This window comes from Pteronotus mesoamericanus, unplaced genomic scaffold (assembly GCF_021234165.1).
Source record: "Pteronotus mesoamericanus isolate MK-2021 breed Mesoamerican mustached bat unplaced genomic scaffold, CSHL_Meso_final contig_105, whole genome shotgun sequence".
Lineage (NCBI taxonomy): Eukaryota > Metazoa > Chordata > Mammalia > Chiroptera > Mormoopidae > Pteronotus > Pteronotus mesoamericanus.
In genome coordinates this window covers 16609915-16628448 of record NW_026555006.1, presented here as the reverse complement: position 1 = coordinate 16628448, position 18534 = coordinate 16609915, and the positions used below count along the sequence as shown (strand labels likewise).

Here is an 18534-nt window from a genome sequence, read left to right as displayed (position 1 = left end):
TCTCTGTCTTCCCTCCAGCTCCTGAAAAGCTATGAAAAAATACCCTTGGGTGAGGATTAAAAAAAGAAAAAAGTATACTGGCCTAGGCCTTAACTAAGAATAAACAATAAATTCCAGACACTTACTATGGTCAGGTATTGTCTCAGCATTTTGTATCTATTAATTCATTTAATTCTCACAACAAACGCATGAAGATGCTATACTATTGTTATCCCTACTTTCACATAAGGAACCAGAAGCTTGGAGCAATCCAGAAGTGTGTTTGATACACTTTACCAAAAAAAAAAAAAAAAAAAAAAAAAGGCAAAACAACTGCATTTTCATGACTAGTCAGTATAAAGTAAGAGTTAAAAAACACATGTCGTGAACTCAGGAAATAATTGCCCTGGTCTGAGTCTGACTGCCCTTAATTTGCTGTGCAACCTTAGGACCTTTATGACTTCTGATCCTATTTCCAGAAAAAAAGAATCTACTTTTTAAAAAAGGATTTAGACTAAGTAATTGTTAACATTTCTTCCAGCTTTAAATTTTACACAATTTTGAGAAAGGAAAGCAACTCACTTCTGGTTGCTTTTTGCCATCTCCAACCAAAGTCATTCTACATTTTCCTTCTTCAATTGAAAATCAGGAGGAGAACCAAAGTCTAGAGTATGGGGTCAGAGAAGGGTATGTGGGTTTGCTGTGTATAATTATAGGTATTTAAAAGATATTTAAAGATTCACTTCCTGATACTTCAGCTACTGACTCATCAGCAGGACTGGAAAGAATCTTTTAGGAAAAGTGAAAAGTAGATATTTTGTATTTAGGCAATTAACAGAATTAAGTGAGCAAAGTTCTTCAACAGATTATCAACGTCTTACAAGAAGATCTCATAAGGCATAACTACAAAAAATAAAAACAGTCCACTCAAACATTAAATTTGACTATCAGAACATTTGCTTTCTAGAAGTAGAACAAAAAGGAATTTATTCATTTGTTGGGCTTCTAGTAAGAGTATAGTAGCTGTTACTAGCACTATGCTAAGTATGTCCTACGATGAACCCACAAAAGACAAGGATCTCCCAGGATTTGGGGGGGGGGATGGGTAGGTGGAGGGGGAATGGGCAGTAAGGTAAACAGATAAATCCCTTTACAATGTGGTAAATGTTATTATAAGTAGCTGCTCTGCCTTAATGAGTCAGAAAAGATTTCACAGAGGAGGCAATAAATCAGTTGGGCCTTGAAAGACGAGTAGGAGTTTGTTAGTAAGACTAGGGAAAGGATATTCTCAGAAGCAAAAACAGTGGACCCAAATGCTAAGTTCTAAAGATTTCTGGTGTATCACAGATCTTTGCGGCAGGAGTATGGGAAGGAGAATGTTGATGAGGCTAGAAAGGAAGTTTAGGTCCAGTCAAAGTGTAATAGTTTGTATTGGTTACATAAGAAAGGGGAGGGAGTTGGTAGAAATTTTAAAGCATGATAACCTTTGTTTTCCTAAAGACAACTAAACTGAACAAGGAGAATAAATTAGTAAAGACAAGCTGGCAGTATTTCTAGTCTTTATTGAGTCCCAACTGTATTTCATAATCCTTTTATTACTCCTTGCACAACTCTTCCATTCCAACCGTTATCACCCTCCTCAAACCCCGTATTTATCTCCTTACCATCATGCAAAAAACCCCTGCCTTCTCCATCAAAACAATGCCGGGGCCATTTGGCCTGAATTCTTAAAACTTCCAAACTTCACACATCCAAATATCTCCATCACACTTATCTAAGTACCTTCCATCAGACACACAGGTTGAGAAACAACCTACAATTCTAGGCCACGTCTTCCAGCTGTTTCCTAAGTCCCTAATCCTCTCCTCTCCTTCCTTATCAAAATGGTTCAAAGAGTGACCCACCTTACCTGTCTTCTCTTTGCCACCTCCCATCTTCTCAGTTGGCTGCTTTTCCTCCCACCTGTGTAATGAAACTGATTTTTCCCAGTGAAATGGCCAGTGAACACCTAATTTCCAAATTTAATGAAATCTTTCAGTCTCTGCCTCCAGGTCCCCTCTAACGTGTAAATCATTCTCTTCTGTAAACTCACGATTCTGTACTCCTGTCTTTTGTGACATCAGCCTCGTTTCTCCTCTCTTTTGTCTCTTTTTCCTATGTCTGCTTCCTAAAACCCCACCTTCAGTCTCAACTTTTTATCCTTGGCCCACTGCTGCTCTTTTCACTTTGCCCATTCTTAAAAATCTCATCCATTTTCATAGTGGCTATGTGTCCAGAACAAAACAAAATCAAATGAAAATATCTAGCCTATATTTGCCCAAGTGTCAGGCCTACCTATCCTACTGAACATTTTAACAAGATGTTGGCCCAAGGACCTGAAAGATAATGTATCTAAGATTAAAGCCATCTCATCTCCATAAATTTCATTGGTAGCATTATCATCACTAAATTGCATGTTGGAAAACTGAGAGGCATTCACAAATTCTCCTTCAGTCCTTACATCTGATCACTTAGTTTTGCCTATTCTATTTCCTAAATACTTCTCAAATCCATCCCTGATTTTCCTCCTCACCTACAAGTTCTGGCCCGTATCGTCTCTTGACTGAATTGCGGCAAAAGCCTGTCTAGACTCAAGCCTCTGTGGTTGACCCTGGTATTAGGGTAATCAACTGTCTTGGTTTACTTGGGACTGTCCAGGTTTTAGCCCTGATAATCTTGTGTCCCAGAAATACTTCAGCCTCCATTACTCACCCTACTTTATTTAGTTGCAAATAAAACTAGCTTGAGGCCATTTTGTTCTTTTCGTGGTTTCAATGGGGAGAGAAGGAAGAAGCAGGGAACCGGGGTCATGGGGGCGGACGTGGATGTGACCCACCTCAGTTGCTGACACCACCACTGCCACTATCACCTCTGCGCTCCTGGAGTGGGAAAGGAGGCATGAGTCCCTGGCATGAGCCAGCACTGTCACCTCTGTGCGAGGGTTGGTGGTGGGAAGGTGTAGATGGATATAGAAAATTTCAATATCCGGGGAGAAAGCTAAGATGGTGGCATAGGTAAACATGGCTTGCCTCTTTGTACAACCACATCAAAATTACCAGAATAACCATATTCAGAACCACCAGAAATTGAGCTTAATAGAAGTCCTACAACTATGGAATTAAAGAAGAAACTACATTGAGACTGGTGGGAGGGGTGGAAATGCAGAACGGGCTGGTCCCATAGCCACATGTAGTATATAAATATTGGGAGGGATATCTTGGTAGCAAGCAGTCCCAGACCTACCAGGCCCCACAGCCCAGGGTTCCAGTACTAGAAAGATAGTCCCCATAACTTCTAGAGGTAAAAACCAGTGGGGATTGAGGTTGTGGAAGGCAGAAACTGTTAGATTCCCAAGCAATTCCTCTTAAAGGGCCTGCACATTGACTTACTCAGGCTCACCCTCTGAGTTCCAACACTGAGGTAGCAGATTGAAAGGCACCAGAGGCAGACCGGGAGGAACTGACATGTCCAACATCAGGATGAGAGCTGGAGGGGCAGCTTTCTTCCAGATAGAACTGCTGGCAGAGGCCATTGTTCCTTTTCTGAGACCTCCCCTCACAGAGCTGGCAGGCAGGGCCATATCTGAGACTCCAACAACCTGGCTCACATGGTTTGCCCCACCCTGGTGATTCCCTGAGACTCTGCCCCACCCAACTATCAGGCTCACTCAAGCTGTTTTCAGTGGTTGTTCCATACCAATGGCTTGTCTTAGCTCATGCTTCAGATTTTCCTAAATCCTCTCAAACAAGAAGCATCTGGCATCAGCAAGCCCTGTACCTCTTACTAAGTGGCTCCAGGCCTGCCACTAGCAGCAGCTATCCTTGGCTCACGCTTGGCCTTGCCTAGGCACCTCCAAACCCAGCACAAGTAGCTGCCATCTGCAGAGTGCTTTATAGGTTATGCCAAGTCACCACAGACAAAACACGGGTAGTGGCTGACCTTGGCCTTCACCTCCCAGGAAGCCCAGATCCTTGGCATCCAGTGGACAGCTACAGACCATGTCGGAGGACACTGCCCAACCACCTCTGCAAGAGACACACTCAAGGGACAAACTCAGCAGGCAGCAGAGCCCTGCTGAAGTAAATTCTGCTCTGTGGAGTAGGTGTATGCACAGCTCATCCTCCACAGTGGTCAGAGATTGGTGGTAGTGGTCACAGCCAAACTTTGAAGCTGATTGTCCTAGGTAAATCCCTCCCATTGACCTTCCAACAGCAATCAAGTCTCAACTACAAGACTAGAATGTATACAACCCACACAGTGGATGCACCTTGGGTACCCAGCTTGGATGATTAGGGGAGGTTGTGCCATTGGGCCCTACTGTACATCTACTACATTAGGCCACTCTACCAAGTCTGGGGGATGTAGCAGTTCTACCTAATACATAGAAACAAACACAGGGAGGCGGCCAAAATGAGGAGACAAAGACACATGCCCCTCCTCCAAAACAAATAAAAAACTCCAGAAAAAGAACTAATGAAAATGAAGACAAGCAAGCTACTAGATGCAGAGTGCAAAACACTGGTTATAAGGATGCTCCAAGAACTTAGGGGAAGAGCAGATGAACTCAGAGAGAGCTTAAACAGAATAAAAAAGGACATGGAAACCATAAAAAAGATCCAGTCAGAAATGAAGGATGCACTAACTGAAATGAAGAATAATTTACAGGGAATCAACAGTAGAATGGATGAAACCAAGAATCAAATCAACAATTTGGGATATAAGAAAGCAAAAAACACCCAATCAGAACAGCAAGAAGAAAAAGAACCCCCCAAAAATGAGGACAGCATAAGGAGCCTCTGGGACAACTTCAAGCATACCAACATTTGTGTCATGGGAGTGCCTCAAGGAGAAGAGAAAGAGCAAAAAGTTAAAAAACTATTTGAAAAAATAATGACAGAAAACTTCCGTAACTTGGTGACAAAATATATGCGAGTCCAGGAAGCACAGAGAGTCCCAAATAAGATGGATGAAAAGAGGCCCACTCCAAGACACATCATAATTAAGATGCCAAAGGTTAAAAACAAAGAGAGAATCTTAAAAGTAGCAAGAGAAAAGACGTTAGTTACCTACAACAGAGTTCCTATAAGATTGTCAGCTAATTTCTCAAAAGTAACTTTGCAGGTTAGAAGGGATTGGCAAGAAATATTCAAAGTCATGAAAAGCAACAACCTAAAACCAAGATTACCCAGAAAGCTATCGTTTAGAATCAAAGTGCTAATAAAGAACTTCCCAAACAAGAAAATGCTAAAGGAGTTCATCACTAAACCATTATTATATGAGATTTTAAAGGGTCTTATTTAAGAAAAAGATTAAAACTATGAACAATAAAATGGCAATAAATACATATCTATCAACAATTGAATCTAAAATACAAAGTAAGGAAACAAGCATAACAGAAACAGAATCACAGATACAGAGAACATTTTGATGGTTGCCAGATGGGAGGGGGGTTGGGAGGGATGGACAAGGACTGTGAAGGTTTTAAGAAGTACAAATTTGTAGTTACCGAATAGTCATGGGGATGTGAAGTACAGCATAGGAAATAGAGTAGCCAAAGAACATATATGCATAGCCCATGGACACGGACAATGGTGGGGACTGCCTGAGGGAGGGGGTCTGAGTGGAGAGGGGCAAAACAAGAAAAATCAGGACAACTGTAATAGCATAATCAATAAAAATATAATTTAAAAAAGAAAACCTCAACATCCACAGCATCACCCAAAGGCTCCTGGAAATGAGAAGGTCCAAACCTGGTAAATGTCCAGCTACAGGAAAATGAAATCAGAGGACTGTGCTTAAAATCCTGAGAGATCTTTCTCCGTTAGCCCATCCTACTAGCACTTGGAGCACCACTCAAAATAATGTGATGATATTGATGGCAATATTATGATTTCCTTCAACTTTTTGAGTATGGTAGTTTCCCGCCAGAAAGCAACTACCTATTTCTTGGGGACTATGTGAACGAAGGAAGCAGTCACTGGAGACTAGGTGCCTCTTACTGTCACACAATATTGAATATCCCAAGACCATGAATGTGCCAGCATCAATAGAATTTATAGACTTTATAATGAGTATAAAAGAAGATGTAACATTAAACTTTGGAAACCTTTAACAGACTGCTTTAACTTTTTACCGATAGCAGCCATCATGTCTGAGAAAAATATTTTGCTATCATGGAAGTTTACCACCAGTTCTTCGATCTATGGATCAGATTCAGAGAATTATGTCACCAATTGATGCATTAGATCAACATCTTCTTCCTGATCTTTTGTGGACTGACCTCGATAATGATGTCTCAGGCTGGGGTGAAAATGACAGAGTGTCCTTCACATTTGGTACAAAAGTGCTTGCAGAATTTCTCTTTGCATATACAGATGGTATATGTAAAGCCTATCATGTGGTTGAAAATGGGTATAAATTTTTTGCAAAGAGGCAGTTGGTCACTCTATTTTCTGCACCCAATTATTGTGAAGAGTTTGACAATGCAAGTGCCGTAATGAGTGTGGATGAAAGACTGATGTGCTCTTTTTAGATTTTAAAGCCAGCCGCGGAAAAGAAGCCAAGCGCCATGGGTCCCATAACATCTCCAAGGATTCACAGGATCACAAAGCAAACAAAGAAATAGATGCCATTTTGACACTGCCTAGTTGGGACTGGTAACATATAGTATATTACCTTCAGTTTTAAAACTGTAATGTGTATTGGTCAGCTTGCTCAACTAGTGTGATTGTGGGGCGCTTCCTTCCATTTTATGAGTTAATTAATAAGTGGCACTTGCTGGTTATAACAGCACATGAAAGGCTTCACTCCCAAGAACAAATGTTTTGTTTTTTAATTCTCTCTTCCTTTTGCAAACAGCTTTAATGATGGTGTTAAAGCTGTACACTCCAGGCCAGTGTATCCTGTCTAAGGGTAAATGTACAATTGACCTTTTTAAAAAAAAATTCATCACAACCCATGAATAATGCAAACGCTCATTTTCTTTAGTGTAGAAAGAAAGCCCTAGGGTGCTCAATCTGTACATGTTATTGTCATTAAATGTACAGTGTTGATACAAATCACTGTGAACACTTTTTTTTATTTTAAGAATTTGTTTCAAAGGGATTGCTTATTTCTCTTATTGTCTTGTCATGTACAAATAGATTTTTATAGCTATCAACATTAGGAGTAACTCAATCTTGCCAGCATCACTGGTATAATGTATATTTAATTAAAGCACACTTTATTCTACCATATACTTAAAATGATGATTAAAGCCATTATTTTAAATGTTTGTGTCTCTCTGAAAACCAAAGTTTTTGTTGAAATATGTATTGACACCCCCCCAAGGACAAGGTTGTATAGTCGTGTACCCACACTGACTTCTTGAGAATTTAAAACCAGGTTTTTGAGTTTGAATAGCAATTAGTAACATAGTGCAGTTTAAGCTATTAATGATTCAAGTTAATAACATTTTGTACAATTTCCATATAGTCTATTCATTAAGTAATCTTTTTACAGTTGCGTCAAGCCTGAACCCGCCTATTCAGAAAGCTCCAAATTATAGAAACAATGCTGTTCTATACAAGTGACTGATTTTGCTTTCTCTGGCCTACATTCTTTATTCTGCAGTGAAGTTGAGGTTTATAAGTTCAAGCAAAGGAACTAACTTACTATGTACCAGTTTATACAAAACTTACATTATCTATGACTTTTTAAAAATAAGATCTGTTAAAAAGAAATCAGTTTCAACAGATGACCGTGTACAATACCATGTAAAAAAAGGGAATTCAGCCTTATTAAATGATGAACTTTTAAAATCTTTTTAGTGTCTATTTAGCAGCACAATACACACAGGAGAACTGTTGATAGCATATTGAATAGATTTTAATGAATAAATTGCTCTGGGAACAAATTTTAAAAACATAGCTTAAGCACATTACTAAAAATCCATGGGTCTTGCTTCAGATACAGGTGGATGCAGGAGCTCTGCTTTCAGGCTTCAGCTCTGCCCTTTGCTCTGTAATAGCCTTATTTTCTGTGGCAGGTAAGCTAGCTGCTAGCAATCACAGACATCCATGAGCTTGGCAACACCGCAAGGAGATTCTCTACTCTGGCAGGGCCTCAGGAAGATCTGATTGGCCCAGCTGAAGTCACAGGTCACCCCCAACAAAATATCATGGCCAATAGGATTGGCCAGACCTATAATACAATTTTACCCTTGAGGCTGGGGTGAGGGGTGCTAATAAGAAAGAAAGTTTGTGGAAGGAAGAGGGAGGTGGACAGGAAAGACAAGGACAGTGAACAGCTGTCCCTTCACGAATTACACTCCCCTAAAATCCCATTTAGCACACTGGCTGGCAGTTGGATCCATCTGCAAAGAGTGACCCATAGAACACTCTAATTTGACCATTTTAGTTTTCTACATAAAATCCTTAGAGCACTCACATTGCTTGCAGGTCAAGCCCATGCTCCTTAGAAGGGCAAAAAAGGTTCTCTCTAATCTGCTCTCTGTCTCCCTTTCAGCCCACCACTCTCCACTTCCCCCTTACCACTTAATCTAGCAAACACCACAGACTGAAAAAGTCCCTCATTCATCGCACCCTTCTCCCCTGACCAGTTCCTAACCATGCTTCAAGACTCAGGTCAAGCATCTCCCTTTCCTGGAAGGCTTCCTCACCACCACCTTACACATAAACACACGCAGCGCATGCCCAAACTTGCCACAACACCACACCAACTTGAAAATTATGTTTGTCAACTTCCTATTCTAGACTGCAGGTAGGTATTATATCATAATGATCTTTATGTAGCAACTTCTAGCACGGTGCTTGGCACACAGTACATGCTCAACCTTGAATAGAAACTGTTCTGATAATGCAAATGAGTGATAAAGAACCAAATTAAGTTAATAAAAACAGAGAGGAGAAACTAGATTAGTGGAAATTAACAAAACTTAATTGGATGGTGTCTTCCCATATTCAGTTCTGTTGGGCTATGTATTGATTGGTTCACCAGGGGTTTCCTTTTTTATATTTAAATCACCCTCTAATTTACAACATCACATAATTATGCAGACTATGTACATAGCATACATATGCAGAAAACTACCCACTCATGAGAGATGTCATTATTATTGGTTTACGTATATTGAGTACTTCCAGAAACTGAGCTACATGCTTTCTATGCATTGTTTCTTTAAATTCTCACAACAAACTTATGATATAAGCCTTGTTTATTTTCCCATTTTATAGGGGAGATAACTGAGGCTTAGAGAAGTTACACCAACTTTCCCAAGTTCTAGCTAGGATCCAGGATCCAAGCCCCAGGGATTTTCTGGCTCCAAAAGCCCATTGTCATCACTGCTATACTCTCTCTTTTGCCAGCTCTTCCTTGATAGCTATACAAAAAGCAAAATGAAATCAGAAGGCTCTTTTCTGGGTGAGCCATTTCTCGTCAAGTGATTTTTCTTTTATAATGGTAATATGATCACAATAGGGGGATATAATCAGGTATTAAGTAAGGATATCAAGAAAGTTTGCAATTTCTCTGCATACCTTCTTCCTTAGGTGCTTAATTGCAACAAATATGTTAGTGTAAGAGCACCCAGGGACACAAAGAGCACTTCTGCCACGGAGGTTCTGAGATGAAAGAGAACAATTCTTAGAATTCTCTCTTCCTGCTTGTTGTCTCCTTTAGTATTCCTGAGGCTCTGTCCCACTTATTGGATAAGTAAAAGATTAGATCCAATTAGTTTCATACTCCCTCAGGCTAACCTCTGCCGTCCATCCGTCCGGTTGACCTCTTTGAGAGACAGCAAGGTTTCCAGAGGACTAAGCTCACAGGACAATTCTGACTTTTCCCCTTCCTTGCCAGGCGACTTTGGAGGTGTCTCGTGACCTCTCTGAGCCTCAGTCACTTTAGCAAGGAATTGAATTAATCAATGTGACAACACATTATCAGCCAGAAAGTATTAATAGTTAAAAGAAAAATGGAAAAGCCACTCACTTCCCAAGCTCCCACTTTGCGCCTGACATTGAGCAGTAAGCTGTACTAAAACAGGTTTTTATCATGCTGATCAGCCTGGTCCCAAGTGCCAGGGCTGTGTCTGCACAAAACAGGTCAGCTTATCAGCCAGTTAAAGGCAGTGCTGAGAGCCGTTCTGTTTGTGGACTGTCCCCCATTTGGGGGTTCTTGTGCAGTAATCACATTAGCAAACTAGTGAATTCTCTGTCCCAGGTAGCAAAATCGTTCTAGTTAAAACTCCTCCCTGGAAACCCCTTCAACCTTTGCAGAGAAGTGTGTGAGCCTCAACTCCTGGTGGGCTGCCAGCAGGGAGACTGGAAGCTGATCAAGGGAACGCATCTCCCTCCCATTCCACTTCCCTGAGATTTGTAAAGAGTGGTTCCACTGAATTTCAGCTGGGAAAACAAGAGAGAATGCAACATTCCTCAAAGTTCCCTGATAATAAGCATTACCTGAAGTACTTGTTAAAAAAAAAAAATTCCCAGCCTATCCCAGCCCCACTTCATCTGAAGCTCCTGGGAAGAGGTCTTGAAGCTGTGTTTTAAATTCTGATAGTGCAAACACCTCTTTGATTTACACAGGAAGATTCTGAGCCCCAGACTGAGAGACATTAGTTGTTGGAGATGAAGGGTAGACTTCACATCTTTAAGAGTCTTAGGAAGAGGAGCCTAAGTCAGTACAATAGGACTGAGTTTACAATGAGACTGAGTTTACAATAGGGAGGGGTGAGATCTGTGGCCAACTGGAAAGCCTTTTATCTAAAAGGTAGGTGCCTCCTCTCAGCTCTAGCCAATTGCTGCCACACAGAATGTGGACCTATTGTTGCCACATATAGAACGTTTTTAAGACACAATAAATGTCAGGATTTTTCTAAGAAATTTCTCCATGTTTAAACGTTGACAACTTGAATCCAAAGAGTAAGTTTTTGGTTTTGTTTTTGTTTTTGTTTTTGTTTTGAACATCGTGTAAGCCAAATTTATCTCGGCTCCCAGTGTCCAACCTTGCGTTAAGGCTTTGTAAGCCATGGTTTCATCGTTTCCTTGCCTCGCTCATGTTTTAAGTTACTTTTAAATAACTTTTTATCACCTAATGAGAAAAGCCTGGCTTGTAAGGCCCTTCATGGTCTGGTTCATACCACATTTCCCTCACCACCTGTCATTAGAGAATATGGATTCTAGAGCCAGACTGCCTCGGTTTGTATCTTCGATGAACTTGCCACTTACTAATAATATGATTCTAGGCAAATTAATCCCTGCATATCAATTTCTTCACCTTCAAAATGGTGATAATAATAGTACCCACTTATATAGGGTTGTTGTGAGTGCTAAGTAACTATAAGTAAAGTGCTTAAAACAGTGCTCGGTATGTAGCACTAAGTAAGTGTTGTAGTTGCCCCCAGAAGCTAGTCCCAAACATATCAAATTCATACCCCCCAGAGCTACAATCCCCCTTCCGGGAACACCTGCTCTTCATAGTTCCCTGGCAGGTATCATCATCTCTCAGGTCTTGCTGATCTGGCAAAGCTTCCCTGCCCCTCAAACATGGAGGCCTTGAACCTACCCTATCACCGCGTCCCACCCAGTATCACAGGCGTCTGGCATCTCCACTAAATTGTGTACATCCTTGAAGGCAGAGACCTTGCTATTTCACTTCTGTAGTCTCAGGACCTAACACAGTGCCAGGTACACAATGGGATTTCAATAAACAGTGTTAAAGTTATGAAAGTGCTAACCTTGATTTTCTTGGTTGAGTAAACTTAAGGACAAGCGTTCCTATAAGCTACACCAGTGCCTCCTCCACAGGACCTAGCAGAATTATTAATTAAATACATACAGTTCCTGGCTTAGGATGATGCAACTTACAATTTTTCAACTTCGTGATAGCATGAAAGCAATACCCACTCAGTAGAAGCTGTACTTAGAATTTTGAATTTTGACCTTTTCCGGTGCTAGCGATTGCAATAGTCTCCTGTGATGCTGGGCGGCAGCAGCCAGCGCAGCTCCGTCAGACATGGGATCATGAGGGTAAACAACTGAAACTCCACATTGTAATATTAAATACGCCTTTGTGACCTTCGTGGGTGTATTCTGATATAACACCATCTAACTTGAGGAGCATTTGTAATTTGTGCTGTTTGCAAAATACAATGCTAGCTTCTGATCAAAGAGCTCACAGCATTTATTCCATTTTACCCACTTATGCCATCCAGAGATCTCTACCCTTTGAACTCCCATAACAATTCTCTGGGCCTTTCTTATGTTACCAAGTACTTTTTTTGTTTCAGATTATATCTATTGATGTTATTAAAAAAAAAAAAAAAAAAAGCCTCATTGCTTTACTAGGCTATGAACTCCCCGGGGCCAGAGTATGTCTCTGATTTTGTGTAAACTTCAGAATCACCAGCATAGTCCCTTGCCCATAGTAAGTGTTCATTAAGTATTTCTTGGTGGTCTTCATGAATACAATATTTTCAGTTTCTTATATTTATCTAAGGATCTTGAAAAAAATTCAACTCAATCTGAGGGGCACTGCATGGTGTTAAATCATGCAATTGAGAATTTTGTTAATTCGAAGGAAACACTCGTCACTGTTTGAAGTCTTTACCACATATCAAAGAATAAAATTTTACCCATATAGTTGAAAATTGAAGAAACAATGGTTACAGTAGGGTATCTCAAAACATGATTTGGAAATGCTTCCAACTGACAGTACAAAAACAACTCTTTTCTAGAAATGACCGTTTCTTGCTTTAGCTGGGAAATAATGTATGTAGTATGATAGGAATTAGTTAGTATCATTATAGAAGTTTAACTTGCTGAGGGTCTTTGTTAATTGTAGAAAGGAGGAGGCAATGCTGTTTATGACACTGAGGGAAAGTGGGGAAAATGGCATTTTCCACACACAACACTCCTAGATAGGTGAGGGGTTTTTTGTTCCTGTTGTAACATTTCTACCAACTTTCAATAAGTAGGTTTAATGGCATCTAAAGTGACAACTGAAGAATATTAGTGTCAATTTGAGGTAGAAGCTGTCAGATAATTAATTGCACACATGTCTACAATTAGCTCATGTTTCATGATTGGATTTTTCAATGCCATGTTAATTTTATATCACCTTCAATCAGGAAAAAATAACAACAGTTAAAAAAAACCCAATAGCTTTGCATATTAATTGTTGAGATTTTACTGAAACAAAACAACCTGAAGAAGCTATCACTTCATATCTTTAAGCACTATGATTTAGAATAGAGATTATAAACTCCTTTCTTAAAATACACTTATAAGCAACAGACATTTCTCTGATGCCCTAAAATTTCCCTGTTGCTATCACCTGGGTTTTAGTAACAGACACATTATATTAAGCACCTATCATACACCAGGTAGTTTACATTGATAAGTATTTCTAAATCATTTATTTAGTCAACAAATATTTATTCAACACTTACTGCTTGCTGAAAGGGATGCTAAGTACTGGCTATAATCATGAAGCAGACGTTAGTTTTTACCTTTGAGGAAGTTAGTCTTGTAGGAGAGGCAACAACTCTGCAAGATGGGTAATTTTATCTCAGTTTTACAGATGAGGAAACCGGGATGGGGAGGGACTCCTACTGGCTAACCCCTATGCTCTTTCCATCAAGCAACTCTGCTTCTCTCCCCTGCTTTCCTAGTTTAATTCACTCACCTTTGCAGGAGGGTTTTTAATCAAGTAATTGTGGTAAAGAATTGAAAATCCTTACTTTCGTGGAAAGGTTAAAAATAAGTACTGTTTAAAACTAACTGCCCTCAATCATTTGGTAATATAAGAGACAAATATTAAGTACCAGTTATGTTTTGGATTGGGGACTGCCTTACATAAAATACAAGCCTAAACAAGGCCTAAAAAACTACATTTCTCACAGATGTGAAAAAACAAACTTAATTGCATGGTGAAGGGGCTCGTGGGCCTATGTTTTTCATAAGATGTGCAGAAACTTGGAGATTTTTATTATTAGTTGGTTTGTTTTTCTCTCCGACTTCTACATTTTGCCTGATTGCATGTAGTCATGATAAGGATGGGAGACAGATGGCAGGGAAGCCATAGAGGATATGGTTTGAGAAATATGCAAAAATCCTGTGAACTGAACTATGTTAGGATTTGCCTCAGTAAGCATTTTTGCTTTCTTTGGCTATATCTACAGGAGATTGTTGCAGTTAATTATCAAGTGATTGTTCCAACTAAAAGATGATTGTCCTCCTGAAGCCTTTTCTTTCTTTTGCTCTTTTCTTCCATCTCTCCCATCTGACATAATTTAACCAGATCCTTCAGAACCACAGCAGAAATGTCCAGCTGGAAGGCACACGGCTCTTGAAAAAGAATAAGAGCACCAGAACTCTTTACCAGGCTACTTCCCTGTTTGTTCCCTAAGTATGGCTCTGCAAAATGCACAGCTGTGGACTGTTACAGTCACTTCCTGATTGGCCTTACCTACAGCCTCTTATCCTAATACCCCGTCTTTCACGGTCCCCAGTGTTATCTTCCTAGAACACTGATCACGTCATTCCCCATGTGAAGGCCTCTGCTGCCTGCCCAAAGTTTGTAGGAAGCCCAAATGCTTAAGGGTGACACAGAATGCCCTTCAGTCTGAGCCTAATCCCCACCTACATTTTCAGCCTAATCTCTCCCTATCTTTCTACACCAGAGGTACACACAGAATCACCCTTTGTTCCCTAGTTTTGGTCTTTCAGGCCTGCACCCATTTACACAAACTAGGGCCATTGCCAGCTATATCTTTTCTCTCTCTAGCTGGGGGAATAAAACTCATGTTTTCAGACCCACATAAAATAATCTTTCTCTAATACTTCTGTTCCCTGACTGCAACCCCAACTCCTCTTAAATCATCTTTGCTTTCCAACTTTGTACATAGTGTAGAGTAGGGCAGCAGGAAAATGTCTGTTAAATAACGAATAAAAAAATGAAATTATGCCATATCCAGCTCAAATGTTTAAAAGTAGAAAAACATACATATATGCATACATACACTCAGATATATGTGTATAGATACATATACTACATATGATTTCAAATTTAAGTTTTTTATATTAAAAAAACTTTTAAAAAATAAAGTCTTAGTTAAAAAAATAAAAGCACACATAAAGAAATAATGCAATTATTCCATACCAGTTTATTGTATTGTGTTTCAAAAATTTTATAGCATAAATAACCTTTCATGTCATAAAATAACTTAGTACAATTTATAATAAAACTTTGAGAATTTAACATCTCATCAAAATACAATAAAATATGGTTTTAAAATATGATTAACCCTTTCTTTTTCTTTTTTTTTTAACTTGAGGGCATATAAATCAAAAATAACCAAGCTACTGCCGCACATTTAAACTTAACAAAGCATATTTGGTTTAATTAAATGTAACTCAGCCATCCTAAATTAATACATAGTTTGTTTTCCTTCCTGCGTGGTTCTTTGTAATTTTTGTTCCTTTTGACTGTATTTCTGTTTCAACACAGTTTCCTTCTTCATTTTCACCTCTTTCCATCTGCAAAGTCATCTAACTCTGGGCCCCCAGAGCATGTAGTTGAACTCAGCCCCTTGACATCAGTTTCTGTAATCCTTGCCTCAGTGTAGGGAGTAACTGCTTGAGTAACTACAAAGGTATTTCAAAACTTCAGTGCAATTTGGTTCAGTTATTTTCATTCAGATGCCATCACCGTTCAGGGAGATTAATCACTGGAACCCACTGATCCATGTAGCGACTTTCCCGGCAAAAACAAATAAGTTGACTTAAGGCAGGATCCTTCCATTGTGATGAATGTGGGTTCTAGAAAAAAATTTAGAGAAAGAAATTTACTATTAAAAAATCAGCATTTGCTAACTACATTACTATTGAGAGGAAGACACTTGAACATTCTATACTTTGTGTGACATGGAGTCCAGTTACAGCCACAAAAAATAAAATTTCTTCCAGGTAGCTGGGTTTCCTGCAAAATCATTAGGGGTAATTCTGACTAAATTATACTCTGCAAAGCCTAAACTAAAGCCTAAATTAACTAATGAATCGACTGAGTCATATACATGTGTTTGCATGCCAATATTTATTCAGTTTTGCATGAGAGTATCATTCACAGGTCTATCTTATCAAACTTGCACTGTGCAAAGACCTGAATCAAACAACTGAGAAATATTTCCATGCTGTGCTCACAATGAAATGAGAGCTGCTTTAGCAGTTCACTAGAATTGCCACCTGTTATCCTCCCAAAAGACAGAGTAGTATTTTTCAAAAGTGGAAAAATTAGGCTGCCACTTTACTAGATAAGCCAGAAGTTGTACAATGTAAAAGACAAAAAGCTATCACATGCACCTTTGCAACCACACGTTATCTAGCTACCAAAGGTTTCTATTGGGGGAGGGGGGGGCGGGGGACTTTATTTGCACACACACACAAAAAAGCGCAAGATTGCAAAGAAAAAATTTCCACTCTATCCTTTTAATGTATTTCTAGGGAATTAATGAGGTCTGTCTCCTACACCACTTCTATTTTTAGCTTTGACTGGCAGAGAATGAAGCTGACTCCTTAATGAGGGTGAGCCAGGAATTTATTTGGCTTTATCTAATCTGCCCTGCTAAAGGAATTAGTCACGGGAGGTAGTGCAGATGTAGGTAGGGAGTAGTTGGGCTGACAGTGCTGACTCACAAGGATCTCTTCCGCTGCTGGCAGCCTATAACGTGCTTAGACATGTTCTGTACCAGAGAAAATCCTGATGATGAAACTGGCACATCTCGGCTGAAAGTCCAGCCACACTCTAATGGGGCAAAGGCAGCCACGCTCTTGACCCCCACCCATTCCACTGTGCAATCACGCGATTCTCAGCCCTGGCTCACTGAGTTCCAGGACTCTACCCGCGACCAGCACGCAGTCCCCTTCTCCCTCACCGTCACTAGCACGCAGTGCAGGTCCGGGGGCTGCTCTGCGCCTTCACTCGCCCCGGGGCTCGCGTCCGTTTCCAAGAGCAGGAGTTTGGCCAGGCGACCCGGGTTGCTGACGCGCAGGATGTTGATGTCGTTCTCGCAGCAGAACGCCTGGATCAGGGTGAAGTGGATCTGCAGAGCCACATCCCTGTCGTCGTCCTCGTCGGCGGCCAGCAGGCACAGCACCACGTTATCCGGGTCTCTGCGGGCAGCGGGTGGGGCGGGTGAGCGCAGAGGTACCACCAGCTCTCGCGGTGGCCCGCAACACCCTCCCTGTCCCAGGGGTCGCGCTCCGACCTCTCGCTCCCCATGGGGCAAACACCGGCCAGCAGATGGAAAGCTGCAGAAAGTGGCGCTGCAGGGCGAGGGGCGCCCCGCGTGGGCGTCCTCCAGGGTTGGAGTGGGAGGGGGTGGCACGAGGGACACGCGAGGGCCCCACTTACACGTTGAGAAGCTTGGCCGCCTCGTACACCCCGACCGTGATGGTACGCTGACTCAGGGCTTTGCTCAGCACTTCCTCGAGGGCATCCCCCACCTCCTTATCCATCCTACAAGCCGGCCAGAGAAAGGGGTCGCGTCAGCTCCGGTCCCCTCGGGCCATCGCCGCCCGCTGCCCCTGCACAGCGACGCTCCTTCCCGAGGGCGTGAGCCCCCATGCACCTCAGCTTTCTTCAAACCAACGACCCCCTCATCCCTCATGACCCCTCACACGCCCAGCAGCCGGACGTCCTGGAAGGAGCCCCGAGAGTACCACCGCCACCCTCCCCCGAGGGCGCTACCAGTCCCTGGCGCTGGGCGCTGCCACAGGCTGCCAGCTGCAGGAGCCGCACGAGCGAGGAGGGTCGCCTCTACCCTTTGCAAGGACCCGGAGGGGCTCGGCAGGGTTTGGGGGCGTGCTCTTTCGTCAGCGGGCATGCCTGGGAGGGTCTGCGAGGGAGGCGGGCGGGAGGCGCCCTCTGCAAACTTTTACCCGTTCACTCCCTCCCAAACCCTCCACAGCCCGCTGCACAGGGGTGCGCACAACGGGCGAGAGTTCAGGGGGGTGCTCCGGCCGACTTACCTTTCGGTCTTTTGCTCGCCAGCCGAGAATTCCTCCAAAGTCATATTGCAACTGCAGGTCCCCCACAGAGAGAGAGCGGCGTGGGGGCTGCTCTTGTCCCCGAGGGCGCCTGGGCGCCCGCTCTGCACTCCCTCACAGGCTCCTTCTGCGCCCGCCGCCACCGCGCGGTCCTCTCCTCCCAGCCCGATCGCTTGCCTGTCGGCTCTCAGCCCCCTCGCCTAACCTGACCAAAAGCCGCGTCACCAACCCGGCGGCTGCCTCATAGCCACTGAAGGACAAAGGCCCCGCTTACTAGAGTTATCCTGCCAAACCCCAGCCAACCACGTCCCGCCTCATTTACATATTCGCTGCCATTGGGCTATGCAAATCAGTACTGGAGACAATTTGACCCCAGCTCTTGAAATAAGGCTGATGAGCGGAAGGGGGAGGAGCTGAGCGGAAGCCTGCCTAGGGTGCGGGGGCGGGGCCGGGATGGGGAGGCGGGGTC

The 18534-nt window shown here is 42.0% G+C and overlaps 1 protein-coding gene and 1 pseudogene across 1 annotated transcript; one reads left to right on the top strand and one right to left on the bottom strand.

The window, feature by feature from the left end:
- Window positions 1-4016: 4016 nt before the first annotated feature.
- Window positions 4017-7589, top strand: LOC129069453 (serine/threonine-protein phosphatase PP1-gamma catalytic subunit B-like; annotated as a pseudogene).
- Window positions 7590-15175: 7586 nt separating this feature from the next.
- Window positions 15176-18334, bottom strand: GADD45A (growth arrest and DNA damage inducible alpha). Its single transcript, XM_054572681.1, has 4 exons — window positions 18048-18334; window positions 17431-17535; window positions 16952-17189; window positions 15176-15839 (listed from the first exon to the last, which is right to left on the bottom strand). The coding sequence occupies exons 1-4, from the start codon at window positions 18089-18091 to the stop codon at window positions 15726-15728; spliced, it is 501 nt and encodes a 166-aa protein (XP_054428656.1). The 5' UTR covers window positions 18092-18334; the 3' UTR covers window positions 15176-15725.
- Window positions 18335-18534: the final 200 nt, after the last annotated feature.

What these genes read in the sequence shown, in the direction of transcription:
- GADD45A (XM_054572681.1), bottom strand. Translation starts at nt 18,091, where the DNA reads ATGACTTTGGAGGAATTCTCGGCTGGCGAGCAAAAGACCGAAAG. An exon ending in GGCGAGCAAAAGACCGAAAG is followed by an intron (nt 17,536 to 18,047) that starts GTAAGTCGGCCG and finishes GCCGGCTTGTAG; the next exon opens with GATGGATAAGGAGGTGGGGG. An exon ending in TGCACTGCGTGCTAGTGACG is followed by an intron (nt 15,840 to 16,951) that starts GTGAGGGAGAAG and finishes ATTTTTTTCTAG; the next exon opens with AACCCACATTCATCACAATG.